At 41.1% G+C, this 16,440-nt stretch overlaps 3 protein-coding genes across 4 annotated transcripts; 2 read left to right on the forward strand and 1 right to left on the reverse strand.

Annotated features, from left to right (window-relative positions):
- The first annotated feature begins 487 nt into the window (after positions 1-487).
- Positions 488-9,614, forward strand: cfi (complement factor I). 2 transcript variants are annotated; one of them, XM_088412155.1, is made up of 17 exons: positions 488-583; positions 1,615-1,679; positions 1,747-1,900; positions 2,275-2,338; positions 2,418-2,583; positions 3,545-3,750; positions 4,902-5,003; positions 5,078-5,188; positions 6,685-6,714; positions 6,793-6,813; positions 6,891-7,027; positions 7,099-7,202; positions 8,086-8,190; positions 8,253-8,431; positions 8,670-8,780; positions 8,855-9,003; positions 9,463-9,614. In XM_088412155.1, the coding sequence occupies exons 1-17, from the start codon at positions 536-538 to the stop codon at positions 9,529-9,531; spliced, it is 1,821 nt and encodes a 606-aa protein (XP_088268281.1). In that variant the 5' UTR covers positions 488-535; the 3' UTR covers positions 9,532-9,614. The 2 variants fall into 2 exon arrangements, with proteins under 2 accessions (XP_088268281.1, XP_088268280.1); XM_088412154.1 differs by having other exon boundaries at positions 490-583; positions 1,612-1,679.
- A 151-nt stretch (positions 9,615-9,765) lies between these two features.
- On the forward strand, positions 9,766-11,692 carry LOC148428998 (dickkopf-related protein 2-like). Its single transcript, XM_088424703.1, has 4 exons — positions 9,766-10,332; positions 10,405-10,561; positions 11,058-11,192; positions 11,259-11,692. Exons 1-4 carry the CDS (start codon positions 10,204-10,206, stop codon positions 11,573-11,575), a joined length of 738 nt encoding a protein of 245 aa, XP_088280829.1. The 5' UTR covers positions 9,766-10,203; the 3' UTR covers positions 11,576-11,692.
- Positions 11,693-12,613: 921 nt separating this feature from the next.
- Positions 12,614-16,129, reverse strand: LOC148428999 (aminoacyl tRNA synthase complex-interacting multifunctional protein 1-like). Its single transcript, XM_088426141.1, has 7 exons — positions 16,044-16,129; positions 15,466-15,560; positions 15,274-15,387; positions 15,072-15,209; positions 14,194-14,381; positions 13,950-14,121; positions 12,614-12,938 (listed from the first exon to the last, which is right to left on the reverse strand). Exons 1-7 carry the CDS (start codon positions 16,070-16,072, stop codon positions 12,766-12,768), a joined length of 909 nt encoding a protein of 302 aa, XP_088282267.1. The 5' UTR covers positions 16,073-16,129; the 3' UTR covers positions 12,614-12,765.
- Positions 16,130-16,440: the final 311 nt, after the last annotated feature.

A 16,440-nucleotide genomic window follows, 5' to 3' on the forward strand; every position in this document is an offset into this window, starting at 1 on the left:
CTTTCTCTCTCTCTCTCTCTCTCTCTCTCTCTCTCTCTATATATATATATATATATATATATATATATATATATATATATATATATATATATATATATATATATATATATATATATATATACACACATACAAAGTATGCAGGCCTGTACAGACGGTAATAATTTGGAACACTGACACAAAGTGTACCACTGTCTCATTTGTCCTCACTTGACCTCTGACCCATGCCTATGTGTACTGTCAACAATCACAACTAATGTGAACAACACAAACAAACCATAGCAAGAACACAACAAAGGCGGCCCACTGGGTTGTTCGGCGTGCAAGGTACGTACGTATATCGTTTGATTTTTGTCATATTCTGTTTCTTGGCTGGTTCATGCCGTGTGATATTTGATGTGGTGTTCTCGGACGGATCGATGTGATTTGACCTTCTTTGACGAGGCGAGCTAATAATTGACGGATAGTGTCATCAGAGGCTTGTTTAAGCTCCGCTGGATTTTGGTAGTAAACAGTTTTTGGGAGAAGGTCGGTCAGGATGAAAGTTTGTCTTCTGCCGCTTCTCCTCATCTGCACCTCCAACTTGGTGAGTTCATCTTTATCCTTCTCTGTGTTCCAAATTGTAATGCGTAGTATAAGATTTAAGCTTGTTATCCATACATATATATTAAGATCCAGGTTGTTGCATTATTTTTTTGCATATGGGTTGTAAAGGGAGAAAAACCTGTCATGTGACCACCAACCCATCATTTCGAAAACAACTTCAAATTCAAATGGTCTCAAATGCATGAAATCATTCAATCCTATAGACCTGTTTATATTCTTCTCAATCCAAGCATTCTCAGGATATGTGTATACATATATATGTATATATATATATATATATATATATATATATATATATATATATATATATATATATATATATATATATATATATATATATATATATATATATATAAATTGTACATGAAAAAAGTTGTCATCAATATCATTATAGACAAATACTAGGGTTTTACTGCTGAAAATGGCTAAAAAAGTTTGTATCCCTATAAAACGGGGTGTGTATGATTGTTTTAGTGCCGCCTGGTGGCCAAACCTTACCTTATCTTGTTATTATACAATTCACGACCTATTTAAATAAAAAATAAAAATTAAAAAAAGTACAAAAAACAACAACAACACTGAACTATGGGTATTTCCAAACTTGTGTCTGGGACTGCATGTCTGCAGATTCTCCAGCATTCACGTTATAATATTATTTATATAAATACAAGATTCAAATTCGGATTGAATTAAAAGAAAATATTTTCTCCAATTACAAATCAAAAATCACTTCCATCTCTAAATAGAAAAGAAAATGAGACTTGTGTTTTTAACTTAGCCTTTCTGCTCACTAGCTTAACGCTGACGCTAATTATCATCTGTGTTACTGTGCTTCAACCCTTTTATCATTTAAAAAGATGACGTAAATCTCAGTCATTTTCTTTATCCTCCGCAGAGAAATATTGATATTAATGCCTTAGTGATGAGTGTTTGGGTATCATGCTTTAGATGGCATGTGGTACATGATCAATAAATAACTTGTGTTGTGGTCACGTGACCTTATGCCAGCAGGAGCTCACCCAGGCGGTGAATCAGCCAGACGACTTTTTGGGTCCCGAGGAATGTCTGGCCAAGAAGTAGGTTGAGGTTCCCGGCATCTCGCTGTCGTTAGCGAAGGCCGCTCAGGGTGACGTGTGTTTCCAGGCTCACGCGTGCGTCATGTGACCTGGTGTTTTGTCCCCCGTGGGAGCGATGCATCGAAGGACGTTGCTCCTGCAAGCCGCCGTATTTATGTCCTTCCGAGGACGTCACTCCAGTGTGTGGACGCTATGGACGCCTCTACCGCTCCTACTGCCAGGTGTGTGGGAGTTCTTAGACTTTTTTATATCCGGCACCACAATTTTATAAAGCTGAATCCCATGCGCTGTGGGACGCCATTGGCTTTTGGCCAGGAAATGCAAGATAGAAGTTTTTGAATTCCCTAACTAAAGAGTTTTTTTTTTTTCACTACAGTGGATATAATGAATAGGCTGGGTTGCAGAAGGATTTTTAAGCACAGTTGGAAACTTGCATGATGTTAGACTTTGGCATATTTTTTTTACTCATATTGGTCACTATGGTGGTAACTAGAGAGCTCTGCATAGGTGGTACTTGAAAAAAAAACATTTTAGAACCACCTTAAAATATTTTAGTTATCAGAGTTGTCTCACAATTTATGCTTGTGTCCCACAGGCAATGGCGCTCTCATGTCGCAGCAAGAAGTCGAGCATGTCACACTTTGGAGAATCCTGCACAGGTTTGCTCTCAACGTTATCTCCAGTCGCCGGCTTTCCCAAGCGTCCAAACGCAACGTGTGTTTGTGTGCTCCACTGCAGAGGAGCAACCCAAGTTCAGGAGTTTTCTGGATTCTGATACGGGCGTAGTCAGCGTCTTCATTCCAGATGAAACAACTCCCGGTGGAGGGAAGCACTTTCTGGTGTGTGGGAAGCACTGGGACATGGCCAGCGCCAATGTGGCCTGCAAGGATCATGACCACTCCCTGTGAGACGACACTGGAAACACACACTACTGAAATGTTCATACACTTCTGAAATCATTCACTCTTAAGATGGAAAAAATGTTCCCACACGCTACTGAAATACATTTGCAATCATGACTCATAAACAACTGAAATGGACTCCCACACACACATACACACTACTGAAATATACACAAACATACTCCTATGGTCCACTCTCATGCACAATACTGAGAATGATTCATGCTCATAATATGCTATCACATACAATAATAAAATGCCACTCATACAAACCACTCTTTGGATTTCAAAAAATGTGCTGAGACACTCCTACACACACTACTGAAATGCCCTGACACCTGATGCAAAAATTCTCTCACATTCAGTATTGCGATGCTCACACACAACCGACCGAGACACTTTCACAAATTCTTGAATGAATGTCACACAACCACAACAGAAACACCCCACACACCTTACTGTAGAATTCATTTCTAATACATAGTGGAACCTGTACACACACACATAACAGGCACGCCCTTAAACGCAGCGCTAAAGAATATTCACTCTCATGAGATTGACACCCTGTCACACACAATACTAAAACACTCAAATCTTTCAACTGACATGATCTCACATGCACCACTGAAACTCAAATAATAGTCCCGAAATCCTCTCATTGACTACTGGAACTTATTTTTATTTGACTAAAATGCTCTCATGCGTACATACATTTCTGAAACTCACACACTATTCAGAAACAATTTTACAGATCAGGGAAAGGGCTCTCATAATGTAATTATCGTAATTGCTTTCAGTCTCATCACTCAAACTTTATTGACTTGCATAAACTACTGAAATGCTCTTCGAGGCAACTGAAAAATCATTCGCTCACGTTCCTGAAACATTCTCACGTACGCTAATTATATCTCTCTTGCATTTAAATGCTGAAATAAGCTAACAGTTTGTTGGTGTGTCCTGCAGTGGCGCCGCATCTGCTGGCTCGATCACACCCAGTCCCCCAAGCCAAGATCATGCCCTCCCGCAGGTTCCTGACAGCTGCGTTAGCATTCGCTGCCAAGGCTTCGAGATGTCGCTGGCCGAATGCGTTATCCATGATAGCGTCCAGGTCAGCGGTGACCAGAAGCTTGCTACGGCAACCTGCTACAGCGAGACCAACGTGCCAGAAGGTAGGAGAGATCGTAAGGTGCAAAATTCAGGTCTATGTCACACACAACTGCAGTTGTTTCATGAAAATTTCTTACATGTTACTGACATTCTCAAATGTTAAACGGAAATGCTCTCGTGCACACTACTGACACACACTTACACACACTAAAGAAACATTCCCTACTCACCATAAAGCACACTTACACACACTAAAGAAACATTCCCTACTCACTATAAAGAGGCTTTGACAAAAAAATCTCACACACTACTGAAATGCTCTTACACATTGACATGCTCAGACATTACTGAAAAGCTCTCATACATTGAAATGCTCAAGCAATCAACTGAAATACGATTGGCTCACACACCACTGAAACACTCGCAGAATACTAAAATGCACTGACACACAATTGAAATGTTCTTTAAACTACATAACTGTAAGCTATGTAAAATGCTGATTGGATCAGTATTTGTGTAATATTTTGTAGCAATTATGTGAAATAGTTTTCATTTTAATAACTAATTTTCTCTTGGAATATTTTTAATAGAGTGAGGAATTTTTCAGTAGTGTGTGAGAGGGTTTCATTAGTGAGTGTAAGAGTAGTGTGTACGTGCTTCAAATGGTGTCAGGAGAGTGTATTCATTTTTAATTGTATATGAGTATTTCAATTGTCTTTGAGGGTGGCAGGTGTGTTTGAGAGATTGTCAGTAGTGTGTATAGATGTTTTCAGAAGTACAGTATATGTGTGTGTGAGAGGGCTTCATTAATGTGTGTGTGAGAGCTCTTAAGTAGTGTGTGTGTGTGCTTCAAATGGTGTCAGGGTAGTGTAATAATTTTCTATTGTGCACGTGAAAGCATTTTAATGTTTGAGTGTCCCAGCTGCGTTTGAGAGATTCTCAGTCGTGTGTATAGATGTCTCAGCAATATATGTGTGTGTGGGAATGTTTCTTTAGTGTGTGTGAGCGTGTAATTAGTGCGTGCATGCTTCAAATGGTGTCAGGAGAGTGTGTTAATTTTCAATTGTGTGTGTGTGAAAGCATTTCAATAGTGTTAGAGAGCTTCTCAGTAGTGTGTGTAGATGTTTCAGAAGTATATGTGTGTGTGAAAGCGTTTGACCCACCTCTCAACTCACACATACAAACACACACACCCTGCTAATTTTTTTATCAGAGTGCGGCTTTGAGTGCGCGAACGGGAAGTGTGTATCCGCTACCCAGACTTGCGACGGCATCGACGACTGCGGCGACCGCAGTGACGAAATGTGCTGCAAACGTAAACGCGCACAGAAACGAGCGCACGCATAAGATGTTCCCGCCATCACATCGATTGTCTCCGCCTCCCGCCAGGCTGCAGAAGTGGCGCCTTCCGTTGCGGGACGGGTGTGTGCGTGCACGCGGATGCGCGGGCTGATGGACAGATGGACTGTTTGGCGGGAGAAGACGAAGCAGGCGCGCACAGTGAGATCCAAACGCAAAGTCACAATACATTCTTGAACTAGGTCAAATTTAACGTATTTTGATTAATATTTTTTTTTCTAATGGCTGAAACACTAAGAATTATACATGCGTTTATGAATCGATGCCTTGAAATTATCTGTAGTTCATAATTCTATGTGGATGTTTATTGTATGAATGCAGAAAGCATTTTACATAAGGCTGGCGTCAGGCAGGTTCTTTTTTTCCTCCTAAATGAGGACTTTTCACATGATTCCAAAAATGGAGTTTGTTCAACATTTTGCATTTTATCTTGAAATCGAGCAAGCCATTTTCAAAACTTCAGGTCAAGAATTAGAACAAATTACAAACACACTTGTGAACTATTCAGTTCAGTGATATGGTTTTTGTTGTTGTTTTTTTTAACACTTGTGCACACACTTTGCAAACTATACACATTGCATTTTTTTTTCCTAATTTAGTAAACGCTTTTAAAGGTGTAATAATTGAACTTATTGATGAATACTTTTTCTCTTCAACCACTCAATTTTTTCAGTAGCATCAGTTCTATTCCTTTATATGTATTATGTGGGTTCAATTTATTAGCACCCACAAAAAACATTGAAAAATTTTATGGTCTGTCTGTAGTTTGTGACGTGATGATGAAACGAAGACTTAGCCATTAATTGGTCCATTAACCGCCAAGACTGTCATGCCGACTGTAAAACACAAGTCAACAAAGAATTTTTGGTTTGCTGACATAGTTGGACCTTTGCTCAAAATAATGTTGCAAAAATTGCAGGACAATGAGTCTCATAAATCCTATTAAAATGCATCCCAAAAATTGTAATTGTAATGGTTTTATATGGTCCAAAATCTGGACAATAATATTTTTTGTACACAAAATCTCGAACTTCCAGCTGCAATCACATAGAGTTGTCAGAATCGTTGCGTTTTGAAATTTTACATGTTTTAATCAGCTGCTGGAAATTTCAGCTCCCTAGTGTTTTTTTCCCATTGGTTCTTTTAACATGTCATAAAAGAATTGAATTTCCATAATTTGTTACATAATGCCACAAGGGTTAATCTGATATTCAGCAAATTGTGACTAATGAGGTTTCGGCCTGACGCCAGCGGAATATTTGTCCTATTTCTCTTCCGATCATTGTTTCGACATGCATCTACTTACACACAATTAATCTGATTCATATCAATCCAATGATATGAATCTGATGTTGTGATTCAACATGTTCCAAAAATTCACAACTTGTGCGCTATAGGTTTTCTTGTTTTTCCAAAAGTCACCATTTCTAACAAAAAATTCCCCATTCGTTCCTGTTAGGACATTCAAAACGACAAATTCACATTGTTCCCATTTTAAAGTCAAACTATTACGCTCAACTTGGTAACGATTTTCAACATGCCAAAACTTTCCAAAAATTAGCTTGGAACACACTATGTGTCTCTGAAAAATTAGCATTAGCAATAGCGTACAGTAATCAACTTCTGATGTTGCACAGAGCTCGCCAGGGCGGAGTTAAACATCACAGGTAGGAACTCTGAAGAATCACACTTGAAACCGCCGCCATTTTGATCGATGATTGCATCCTTCCCTCTCCTGCTTGCAGAATACGTCTCTCCTTGGAAAGGTCTGTACCTCGGAGTGCACATTTCATATACAAAGGGGCAAACGCACCATGCGCCGTTTTTATGTGGCGTGATGTAGAAACCCGCGCTAGCCGCATACATCTAGAGTCCAAGTTGCAGTGCGGCGTTCCCAACGTGACCGCCGCTTCCGACGACAGCGTAAAGGATCGAGTGAGTCGCTTCAAGAGAGTCGTCGGCGGCATTTTGGCCAACCGGGTGAGTTTGCGTGATCCCGAGCGTGCTCGCCGGGTTTGGCAATCGTGCCTCATGCGCCCGTCGCCAAACAGACGCAGATCCAGTGGCAGGTGGGCCTGGAAGAAAACGGGAAGGTTAACTGCGGGGGGACCTACATCGGAGGATGCTGGATCATCACGGCAGCGCACTGCGTCAGGTACGTCTTTGGAAAGTCATTGATGAATTTCATCTTCCTAACTCTTTGTGACCCTATTATTTGAAAAATTAATCCTGTAAATAAGTACCTGCGATTGAATTTCTGGCCTATGTGAAGATCAGAGCTAGGATTGCACAATATGAATGTGTATATACAGTGTGTGTGTGTGTGTGTGTGTGTGTGTGTGTCTGTGTGTATATATGTATATATATATATATATATATATATATATATATATATATATATATATATATATATATATATATATATATATATATAATTATTATTTCCTGTGAAAAGTCAAGATCTTAAGAAGGTTGTTTTTCTAGAAATTTAAATTGGACACCTTTGTCAAAAATGTTTTATTTTCGTCAATAACTCAAAATTAACATCCACAACAAAAGCCCGGTTTTGCATCACATATAAAGCACTCGTTGAAGGTGAGTGTTCCTTCAACAACGGGCCAATAGAGTGACAGTATACCCAGCTCTGCTAAACATATAACTACAACTTTGGGAGTGAATGAGTTAAAAATCATGCCCAAAGATTTACATTATAAAATAACCTACAGCTTTTGCTTCCTGTAAGCATAAAAAGCAGGATTACAACAGATGACATTCAATAATTTTGTACTTACAATTTCATTACACTTCTTTCAAATTTTATCTTTCAAGTTTTAAACACAATAAGTGTGCTGCCATCTAGTGGTTGCTAGTGGAAATACCGTAAATATGAATGAGATTTAGAACAAAATTGTGTTTTTAGGTACAAAACCTACTGAGGTGAGTTTAATGGACGCGAGTATTTATTTGAGGACCGGCATCCAGAGACATTTACTCTTCCAGACATTTATTTGATGATCACCCTTTGTGTGTCCTCCCAGACCCAACCCATCGGCGTTCCGGGTGAAGTTTTCCATCTGGAAGAAGTCGACGCCTCAGGACACCACCGACATCATTCCCGTGGGCGACATCATCATCCACCCCAAGTAAGCCGCGACCTCGCTAGCATTGTTTTGTTAGCATCGCTAGCTCCGACGCTGTCCCGCAGGTATGACGTCAGCACGTACGAGAACGACATCGCACTAGTACGGCTCAAGGACCTCCCGCAGGAGCCCGGCAAGTGTATGGAGGACAACCCTGCGGTGAAACCCGCCTGCGTCCCTTGGTCCACGCAACTTTTCAATGCTAACCACACATGTAGCATCTCTGGCTGGGGGCGTACATCAGGTGTGTAGACTTAAGACTCCTGAATGCTGAAATTCTCTCATTGGCAAAAGTAAAAAATATTTTTTAAGATGTGAATGATACGTCTCCTAAGACAGCTACGTTGCTAGCACGACTATCGAAATTTATGAGAGGAGCGTTGCTAATGGATAAAATGCTGTTTGCGACTATTTGCTAGTGAAGATCTACAAATTATATCTGACAAACTCTGCTTCTGCTTCTGTGGACATGCCGTTTTAAGGTCTTCCTGAGGGAAAAGCCTCGCAGGTTCTCCTGTGGGCCAAAGTGTCCCTCATCCACGATTGCCAGCGTTTCTACAAAGACCGCTTCAAACCCGGGATGATGTGTGCCGGTCGGTGTGTTTTTTCCGTCGCAGTGTTGTCAGTTTGTGCCCGTGTTGAAGTGTGTGCGCGTTTATGTGTGAAGGTGACCTGGACGGAAACGTGGACTCGTGCCAAGGGGACAGCGGCGGCCCTCTGGTGTGCGAGGACCACTTGGGCGTGTCTTACTTGTGGGGCGTCGTCAGCTGGGGCGATCAATGTGGTCAGCCGGGCTTCCCGGGCGTTTATACTCAGGTGATAGAAATTTTGACGGTTTGTCCGTGTGTGAGTAGGCCGGGTAGAATTTATAATTGTCAATAATCACGAATACGCACTACTAGGGCCTGATTGATATGGATTTTTTTTACGTTCATTATGATATTTGGCAGAATAAAATGACGATAAATCTTTAATCGGTTGTTTACTAAAAAACAATACAATCGAAAATGTACTACTGGTAATTCTCTGGTCCCTGAACAATTATTACAATAGAGATATGAATTAAGATGATGTTTTTCTACAGAATTGGTATAATTTTACAAAAAATAAAACTCAATATTTTTTTTTAAATAAAAAAATCAGACAATCAGTCATGCCCATCGGGATAATCTGCTATAAACGTGCACATTTTTGTGGGGTTGGTTTCTAGATGAAATCAGGCCGGTTTAAGCATTTAGGAAACAGTCTAATTCCTGGACGTTTTGTTGTCTGCAGGTGGCGCACTACTTTGAATGGATCCGCCTTCACACAGGCTGGCCGGCCGTCACTAAATTCAACTCATGATCATCATTGTTTGTTTATTTTCATTGGTTATTGTTTGGGAGAGCCATGAAAGTCATTGTCAATAAATGATTTCCCACACATTATTTTGACGTTAGACTTTAGTTTGTTTATATGTATGTATTTATATATATATATATATATATATATATATATATATATATATATATATATATATATATATATATATATATATATATATATCGTTTGTATTATTTTGTTCATGAAAACGCTTTTTCAGTTTTAGTTTTAAAACAAACAATGCGACCTCCAGATGTCACTAATGCTGTATTTTTTTTTTCTCCTATTCATCTCTGTGTGCTGCATTCTCGATCCGTGTTTGCATGTTTAAATGAGTCCTCCGTGTTCACAATTGTATTTTGAAAGAAGCAAGGCTGTATAGTATGGTCTTTTATTTTGAAAGCGCCCCTCATAGCGATAACGCTCACATCACGAGTTCAAAGAAATCTTTGAAGTTTAAAGGAACTTTTATTTCATAACAATGAAATCCTTCTACTGAACCCCATCCCGTATCGGTGGGGTGGGGTGAGGGGTATCGGTATTCGTGAAAGTTTTGGGCGGGTCACGAGCGCGGGGCTTATAAAGTGCACGTGCATGCGTGTTCTGCGCAGTTGACGCCAAGAAGTGAAAGACGTGTGTGTGTTTTCTTGAAGCATGACTCCCAATCTTGGCGCGCTGCTGTGCGCGCTCTCCCTGGCGCGTGTCCGCCTTAACTCCATTCGGACGGTGGTCGTGCACAAGGGGCCCGCGGGTTCGTTCAACGGGAGCGCGTGGGAGCTGACGGTGAGTGTTCATTCGATGCGCGTAACCGCGAGAGGTTGATTTGGCGTTATTTGTGTGTTCCCGTGCTCGTAGCTCCGGCAGTGCATCAGCGACTTGGAGTGCACCGAGGGAAACTACTGCCACACCCCCTACAGAGGACCCGCCTACTCTCGCTGCCGGACCTGCAGGAGGAGGACGAGGCGTTGCCATAGAGATGGGATGTGTTGCCCTGGCAACCTCTGCAACAACAGTAAGACCTGTGTAGCCTGATAATCACTCCCACTCGAGTTCCTGGCAGGACAACGTGAACATGTGTGTATCAGGCCTTTATCATTTACAACTATTTAAATGGTTTTAAAATTTTAAATGTTTTGAATCAAAAATCAATGCTGAATCGAATCGGAGACTCAAACCCTAATCGAATTGTTTGTCAAAGATACCCACATCTTGTATAAATAAATACCTATATATGTATACAGTAATATATATATATATATATATATATATATATATATATATATATATATATATATATATATATATATATATATATATATATGTTAGTGCTTCACTATTACTGCCCTTATTGCTCTATTGCTGTTTTTTTGTGTGTCTTTGTTTCATTGCCTACTTTATTGTTTGCTCGATTATGGAATGTAATCATCTTGGGGAGGAGAACAGAATAAGAATTTTGTTGTGTGGTGTGACTATGCATATGACAATAAAACTCTTGAATCTTGAATCAGGTGTGTGTATTCCGGACGACAACACCATAGTATCACAGCAGATCACCGAGCATGACTGGGTGAGTGCGGTGGCCTCCCCCAAGGCAAGATGGAGCAAGAGGGACCAGTCAGTGGTCGGAGGATCTGCCGGTAAAGGTGAGTTTCACATCAAATCAGACAGGAAAAGCTGAAAAGTCTCACTAAGTGATCCCATGTCGTCAGGCCAAGTGGGCGACCCGTGTCTCACCGCCGCCGACTGTTCAGACGAGCTGTGCTGCGCTCGCCACTTCTGGACACGTATCTGCAAGCCCGTCTTACGGGAGGGACAAGTTTGTTCTCGCCAGCGCAGGAAGCAGCGGCAGCGCAGCCTGGAGCTCTTCCAACGCTGTCCCTGCGGAGAAGGACTCGCCTGTCGCACGCCGCCCTCGGGTGCCTCAGCATCCCTCCTGGTAGCGGCAAAGTTCAAATTTGCCGCCTACGCCCGTCATCCCAGCCCTCACGTGGCAAAGACCAGACTACACCAGTGTCGGAGGAAGTGACCCTTTGGGGGAAGGGGGCGCCCAGTTTCCACATGCTAATGAACCCCTTGTTGATCTGCATTCTCATACATATGACAACTCCATTGTCCGTTTATGTGTGCCCTCTCTCTGTCTCTCTCTCTCTCTCTCTCTCTCTCTCTCTCTCTCTCTCTCTCTCTCTCTATATATATATATATATATATATATATATATATATATATATATATATATATATATATATATATATATATATATATATATATATATTTATATATATATATTTATATATATATATATATATATATATATATATATATATATATATAGTTTGGGGCCACTTAGAATAATCATCTGGTCGAGACGTTGCTACTCTAAATTAACAGGGCTTTTAAAATGATTAAGGGCAAAGAGCAGACGGGTTTCGGAGGAAGTGAAGTTAGGAGGTAGAGTTAAGTGTGATGCTAATGAACTTTCTGTCGAGCCGCATTCACAAACAGCCAGTTTCTTCAGAACCAGTTCTTTGTTTCTGTATACTGCATGTGCCCCATTTACCCACTATCTAAATTTCGGTATGATTTTGAAATGTAAAATCATGGATTTCTTCCTCTATGAGAAAATGAACTCAACCAAACTTTCGTTTCTCACAGCAAACCTTCAGCAGAGCTACTGGTGATGTGTTTTTTCAGGAGGAAACAGACACGTTGTGATGATGATGAAGATGATGTTGGGCAGCTGGGTACATCAGCGAGTGATCTAGGGTGGCAATCATAAGGAGATTTTATGTTCCTGTGACTATATATATATATATATATATATATATATATATATATATATATATATATATATATATATATATATATATATGTATGTATAATGTGCATGTCTGCCCTATGTTTTTTGCTTATTTTCCACTCTCCAATGTTTTAAGTGATCAACTAAATGTGAATACAAACATAAAACACACAAACAGCTGTCAAGTCGATTTTGTCAAGAAAATCATAAATACCTGTAAACATTAAACATCATTCACATGGCACAGAAATATGACAATAAACAATCTTACAAGGGTAGGGCTTTCATTTGTCACACTGAAGGAACATGAGAAAAAAAACACTCACTGATTATGGCGTCAAATGCGATGTGTTTGCATCTTTAAAAAAAACAAGACCGTGTGACCATGATGATGTCATCAAACGGCGCCGGTCACAGGTCTATGTACACCCAATGGTGCAATTGGTGAGGGACGGCGCCCTGCACAGGCCCTTTCCCTTCACCTGGAAGCCACAGCCCTTGTAGTTGGCTACACCCTGGGCGTCCACCTGTAAGCTGGGCTGGACACGATCCCACACCCGATGCTTGGCCTTCAGCTCCCGGTCAGGTTCACCTGGCAAACACATATGCACACTAGTCCATTGCCATGTCATTGATTGGCAAATTTTCCATTGCATGTGTGCGTTAGTTGGTAGTTAACAGCTAGGGACTGAGGCTTTTATGGCATTATTGTCAATAAAAGAAGCGAGTAGGCTGAACTAACGTCCGGGTCCATCTTTGTTCACACTGGAATATAAACCAAATGGAGAAGATCATGTAAAGGTAATGATGTCTCCAGCTGATTCAATTAAGAGTGGCAATGTATAAAGTTGTGTGCACCGTTAAGAGAACACTGAAATAACCATTTGACTGGTTTATTAATTGCGGTCTTTTGGTATATACACAGAATCATAAACTTGGTGGAACACAGATGGTCTGCAACTTTGGGTATTTATGGCAAAATCAACTCGAGCTGCATCGTGAGGAAAAAAAACCAAACTGTTTTCAATGTTACACTTGCGCGGCGTTCAACGACCACTCACAATGTGAGAAATCTGAAACATACTTAACATAATGCGCAACGGATATATCAAGATGATATAACTTACCGATATGGGAAAAATAGCTGTATTTTTAATTCTGTGACGCTGACATTTTGCTCATAGTTATCACTCCATCAGAATGGAATACCAAAAAAACTACCAAACAACGTTGCCTTCACGGCCAGCTAGTTTAAAGTCACATCTAATAGAAAATACCCCTGCTTGCTAATGGTTAAGCTGGCAGTTTTAAGACAGTTGAGCAACAACAGAATTCACAATTACGTCACAATGCACAAGCATCTATTCTTTATCTTCTATGAGGAATGATCGATTAGTTTCTGCCTTTGTGATTGTTTTATACTGCCACCCTGTGGCCAAGGTTGGCACAATGCAATGAGGCGGATAGGACAGTTTTGTCCATTTTTAGGTGCCCTGTGAGTGACAGGTAACAGTCGACTGTGGTAGACCCGCCAAATTCATGTCTTCCATTTTCTGTCTTTATAAATGGATGGGTGGGTGTTTAAGAGTGTAACTATAATTACCAGGATAGTTGAGGAAAGTGACTCTGTCTCCAGGGTTGGAATCTGCAGGCGGGGCCAGCAGCTCAACCGGACCGTCGGCCTGATAGCAGCGCAGGAATCGGCCGTGCGAAGTCACGCCCTTCACTTTGTAGGCCTTGACGTTACAAAGCAAGACGGCCAGTGAGCCGACGAGCTGCCGGGCAAAAGAAAATTAGCGACACAAAAAAAGAAGGCACGGAAATGAACAAGAAGAATAAGAGCAAACCGGTTGATCGGCGTCCGAGCGGCGCTTGCTAACGACGGAGCGGGGGGATTTTTCGCCAACGTCCACTCCTTGAACGGACAGATTGGCCGCTTGAGGGTGGCGGCGGATGCTGAGGATGCGTCCAACTCTCAGGTCGAGGCGAGACACGTCAAACGCGGGCGCTGTCCCAAGAGGGAGTGCTTCACAAGCTGCTGAGTAAGAAAAGAGACAAGTTGGTCCAGAGGCGAGCATACACAATGAAGCGAAATGATTTGATCAATTTTTAGTCATTCATTTGACCCAAATTGATGGTTTATATGTTTGAATACACTTTTTCGGTCATCGTTTTCACCCAAGGTTTAGGGGTATTTTTTCTGGGTTAAATTAATAACCAAAAACTCGGGTCAGAAGAATAAGCAGTGTTAACCCTTTTTGGGCTATTTGTTTCATGTTAAATGAATTGTTTAAAAAGTTGGGTCAGATGATTGGGTTATTCATTTGACACAAATTGTTGGGTTATTCATTTGACTCATCTTTTTAGAGCTATTCATTTGACCCGACTTTTGGGGTTATTTATTCCGGGGTAAATGAGGAACCCAAAAAGATGGGTCAGATGAATAAGCAATTCAAACCATATTTTGGGGTTATTTATTTTCAGGTTAAATGAATAACCCCAAAAGTTGGCTCAAATGAGTAACACACTATTGATCAACTCTTGGGGTTATTGAACCCATTATGGACCCACTTTTGGGGGGTTATTCCCGAGATGTGAGGTTATTCATTTGACTCAACTTTTTTGGGGTTATTAATTCGACCCGATTTTAATGTCGGGTGCGATTTTTGGTGCACAAGACCTACCAAGTTTCATCTTGTTAAAAGTCTTAATTCTGACCCTTCACCTTTCTTGTCTCCTCTTGGCCTGTTAGCCACCTTGCATCCCCCCTCGAGTTCAGCCGGGGAAGCCGACGACCCAGCGATGGCGGCGGCAGGTGAAGCAGATGTGTTGACCAGTTTGCTGGGTGAGAGTAGGGCCTTCGCTGAAAGAAACGGATAGAAAAAGAAGAAAAATCGTTTGCTGCCAACGACCTCCTGCGCTCGTACCCACGCGTCTCCTCTGTTTATCGTGGAGCTCGCGCCTCAGTTCCTCGATGTCCTTCTTCAGTTTGCCGTTTTCCACCAGGAGCTTTTTCTGCTCACGCACAGATGCCTGCAGGACTGCCAAAAATACAAACGATGAAGCCCCCCTGGAATGGATTTGATTAATTAATTAATTTTATTAATTAAATGTCTTACGAGCTTTCTCTTTGGCGAGCAACGCATGGGTTTCGAAGTACTCCATCATCTTCCCGCCATCTTCGGGATCCAACTTCATTAGGGCTGCAGAAAGGCTGAAAGGTGGGCCAAAAGATCAGCTCTTCATGACTCTGGGCTAGAGTACCACTCAAGGTTAAACACACTGGACATATACACAACCATCCATTTTCCAAACGTGTACCTCTGCAAAAAAAAAAAAAAAAAAATGTTCTCACATGGCTTGCACGCGACAGCTGTGCTCGCTCAAAATAACGTTGGCTGATGTGCGCATGCGCATACAGAAAACACGCGTGACAATTGTAAATACGCACGCTCACACGCATACACCACGACATTTACAGTGCGGTGACCTTATGACAAAAAAAAGAAAATGTGTAGCAGAAATATTTTTTTGTTAGAAAAATGTGTAGTTTCTAACCTCAAAAAACTTTCTAACTCAAAAAAAACGTTCTGATATTTAAAAAAAAAACACGTTCAAACCACACTAACTATAGTGCGCTTCATATCATACAATCACAATCACACATGCTCGCCGACACTTGCGGTAGTTTTCCAACCTTGGATGAAACATCTTGTCTGAGTCCATTTCTGCGGGCTTTGTGTTGACCGACGCCGACAGAAAACGTTTGTCCGTCAGCTGTCCCAGTCCATCTTCAGCTCCGAGGGCCACGCCTACTCCTACATCAACAGCCAGTTGCAGAATGGCCGTGTAAACATGGTAAATGTGTACCTTTATTGCCACCCCCTGTGATACACATATGAGACAATGTTTAGACATACGTAGTAAAAAAAAATACTATCAACAAATTTTATCAACGGAATGACTGAAGTAAATGAGGGTGCAATTTGTGAAACACTGTCCTCTAGTGGAGTGCAAACAAACTGCATTGTATTAAATTTACTACTGTACTTGCAACCTGCCCGCTTGGCATATGCATAAATAATAGAAATACA

The sequence above is a fragment of the Hippichthys cyanospilos genome, chromosome 1 (assembly GCF_059441005.1).
Source record: "Hippichthys cyanospilos isolate Australia breed blue-spotted pipefish chromosome 1, RoL_Hcya_1.0, whole genome shotgun sequence".
Lineage (NCBI taxonomy): Eukaryota > Metazoa > Chordata > Actinopteri > Syngnathiformes > Syngnathidae > Hippichthys > Hippichthys cyanospilos.